The sequence below is a fragment of the Gavialis gangeticus genome, unplaced genomic scaffold, assembly GCF_001723915.1.
Source record: "Gavialis gangeticus isolate Ggan-Ray unplaced genomic scaffold, GavGan_comp1, whole genome shotgun sequence".
Lineage (NCBI taxonomy): Eukaryota > Metazoa > Chordata > Crocodylia > Gavialidae > Gavialis > Gavialis gangeticus.
Genome location: NW_017729013.1, coordinates 6,884,325 through 6,887,165, shown reverse-complemented (window position 1 = coordinate 6,887,165; position 2,841 = coordinate 6,884,325). Strand labels below are relative to the sequence as shown.

The 2,841-nt window shown below is 50.7% G+C and overlaps 1 protein-coding gene across 1 annotated transcript in view; it reads right to left on the bottom strand.

Moving 5' to 3' along the window:
- Positions 1-2,841, bottom strand: part of CAMKK1 (calcium/calmodulin dependent protein kinase kinase 1) — a 169,958-nt gene that overhangs the window by 100,189 nt on the left and 66,928 nt on the right. Inside the window, exon 5 of the mRNA XM_019511430.1 lies at positions 612-745. Within this exon, the coding sequence (XP_019366975.1) occupies positions 612-745 (134 nt within the window). The remainder of the gene's footprint in view (positions 1-611; positions 746-2,841) is intronic.

Below are 2,841 nucleotides of genomic sequence, written 5' to 3'. Positions count from 1 at the left end.
ATATAACTTGTACCACAGTTGTCTCATATGGACAAGAGTTCAAACCACACGTGAGCACAAACACACATTCTCTCCCCCCGCTCCCACCGGGGAGTTGCTTACCCACAGTTCCATCAGTGTGATTTAGGTAAACTGGTGCAGAAGTCTGGAGAAGATGCATTTATTGCAGTATAATCACACTTATTTCAGTTTTACCTGACACTGAAGCACAGGTTTACGTAAATGAGTAAGTTGCTCTTACACTGAATAAGAGAGTTCCTACATAGGAGTTTGCAACAGTTCTTTCAAACAGGTGCAAGAATGCTTCTAGGCAAGGCTTACATTTTCCCTCTCATGAACATATATAAATACGGAACTGTGAATTATTTATCATGATGCAGACCAGGCAAGCCTTCCACATGCATAACTGCACGCAGTGTGTGAGCAGGTCTGAGTCTTCAAATCGCAGAAGATGCTGAGCTTTTTAGAGCCTCTTAGGGGATTTCACCATCCATTTCATGTTAATTTGGAAAAAAACTCCAAAACATTTCATTTCATTTTGCTCATTGGCACAATCTGAACTGAGCAACATGTGCACACATACATATCTCTGTATCCTTTGGCATACACACCTCTATCAGTCTGACAATGTTGACATGATCCAGTTTCTTTAATATGGCTATTTCTTGGTAAACTCTATCCAGTGGTGCCATGGGTTTGGTCTGCTCACCAGAAGCTGCTTTTGACCCTCTAGGAGGAGGCCGACCTGCAGCCATAACGACAACAACAAGAATCATGCTTTACCTTATTTGGCAGCACATGGTACATTGCACCAAATGGGTCCAGTATAGAGGTGCATAAATGAATCCAGGACCTCTAGCAAGCAACTCACAAAAGGAAGCAGGGGTTGTGTGACCACACAGAAAAGTCACACACTAGCGCAGTGGTGTTCAACCTTTTCCCCCAGCAGGCTGCAGGGGCAGTACCTGGTTTGTCTGCAGGCCAATTCCAGCCCCTGATTCTGATCCAGGGAGGGTGCAGCAGGCCCCACCTGGCCATGTGGAGGCAGGCAGCAGGCTTCCCAGCCCCAACCCATCCCTGCAGGGGAAGGGGCTTGACATGGGGATGTCAAGAGGTGTGACTCAGCTTTGCATGGGGGAGGGAGGCCTGGCCTGGCCCCAACCCATCCCGGGGAAGGTGGGGAGGGATGGCTTAGCCCCAACATGGAGGAAAGGAAATGTGGCTCAGCCCCAAACTAGGCCCTGTGGGAAGGGGTGTAGCTTGGCCCAAATCCAGATGCGGGGGGGGAGGGAAGGGGGAAGGCATGGCCCAGTCCCATGGGGTTGGGGTGATAGCAGCTGTCCTATGACCAGCCACATGGGGCTTGTGTTTGGAAATTTGGCGGGGGGGGGGAGGGTGGCCATATTAATGACCACTGTTCTTCCACTGCCAAATTTCCTGACCCATGAAGAGCCCTGGGGGCCAAATGCAATGGTTCTGTGAGCTGATCAGGCATGTGGGACTGGGTGGTTGGGTATTTGTTTTATATGTGAACTCTTACGAATTCATTCTGAAATGTAATGCCAGTGAAAAGCTGAATGGATAGTCTTGGGAATCAATCACCCCTAAGATCAGGCAACAGCACTACACTAACAATATGCCTCCATCCTCATCAAGGATAGTGCGAAACAGCAAATTCCAGTTTCACCTGGGTCAACTCACTCCTTTACTTTTCCAAAGCAGATAAAATAAATTTCCATTCATTGTAACTGGTGGGGATTTTACACCTGAGACCTTACATCAAAATTCTCCCTGGCCTATAAAGATGGGATAGAGTGCACCCTCAGCAAGTCTGCAAATGAGACCGAGCTGGGAGGAGTAATAGATAAGCTGGAGGGTAGGGCTAGGATTCAGAGTGACCTCAAAAAATTGGAGGATTGGACCAAAAGAAATCTCCTAAAGTTCAATAAGAACAAGTGCAAAGTCCTGCACTTTGGACAGAACAATCCCATGCACCGGTGCAGGCTGGGGACCAACTGGCTAGGCAACAGTTCTGTAGAAAAGGACCTGGGGGTTACAGTGGACAATAAGGTGAATGTACGCCAACAGCGTGCCTGTAGCAGGACACTAGGGTGCCTGCTACTAGATAAAGGTGTGTAGCGGGACATTAAGGCACCCGCTACTGATAATAGTAGGAAATGAGTTTAGCTGTCATTCATGAGGGCAGCAGGTGCCAGTTGCTGTAGCAACTAATTGGGTCAGCTGACCGTCAGGGGGCAGGGCCTGGCCTTCATAAACAGAGAGGGCTAAGGCCAGAGGCAGTCTCCCTTGGGCAGCACAAGGAGAAGGAGCTCTGTGGGAGTAAACAGAGCCAAGGATAATAGAGAGGTTTGATGGCTGGAGAGTGGCTGTGTATAAGGCGGGGTGGAGGAAACCCTGAGAAGGATACACAGAGATAGCCAGGTTTGGCTTGGAGTTGTGTTATAACCCAGGAAAGGGAGATTTTTGGTTTCGGGTTATTGCGTTTAACTCTGGAGGACCGGGTGAGGCTGTAGGGGTGTGAGGAGGCCTCACGGGAGATCCCCAGTAGTCTGGTGGTTCCTGGGTGCCCTGTTTGGGCACAGAGCAGTGCCTAGGAGGCACGGCTGTTTGACGCCAGTAGCACTGGCGCGAGAAGCGCGGGACAAGCCCCGAGAAGGGCGAGGGCGCGAGAAGCATGGGACGAGCCCCAGAGAAGGGCGAGGGTGTGAGGAGCGCGGCGCGAGAAGCGCGAGACGGAGGGTGCAAGAAGCACTATGGGCCCAGTGGGCAAGGGCGCGAGAAGCGCGAGTAGGCCCCAGGGGGGCATAGACCCAAGAAGGC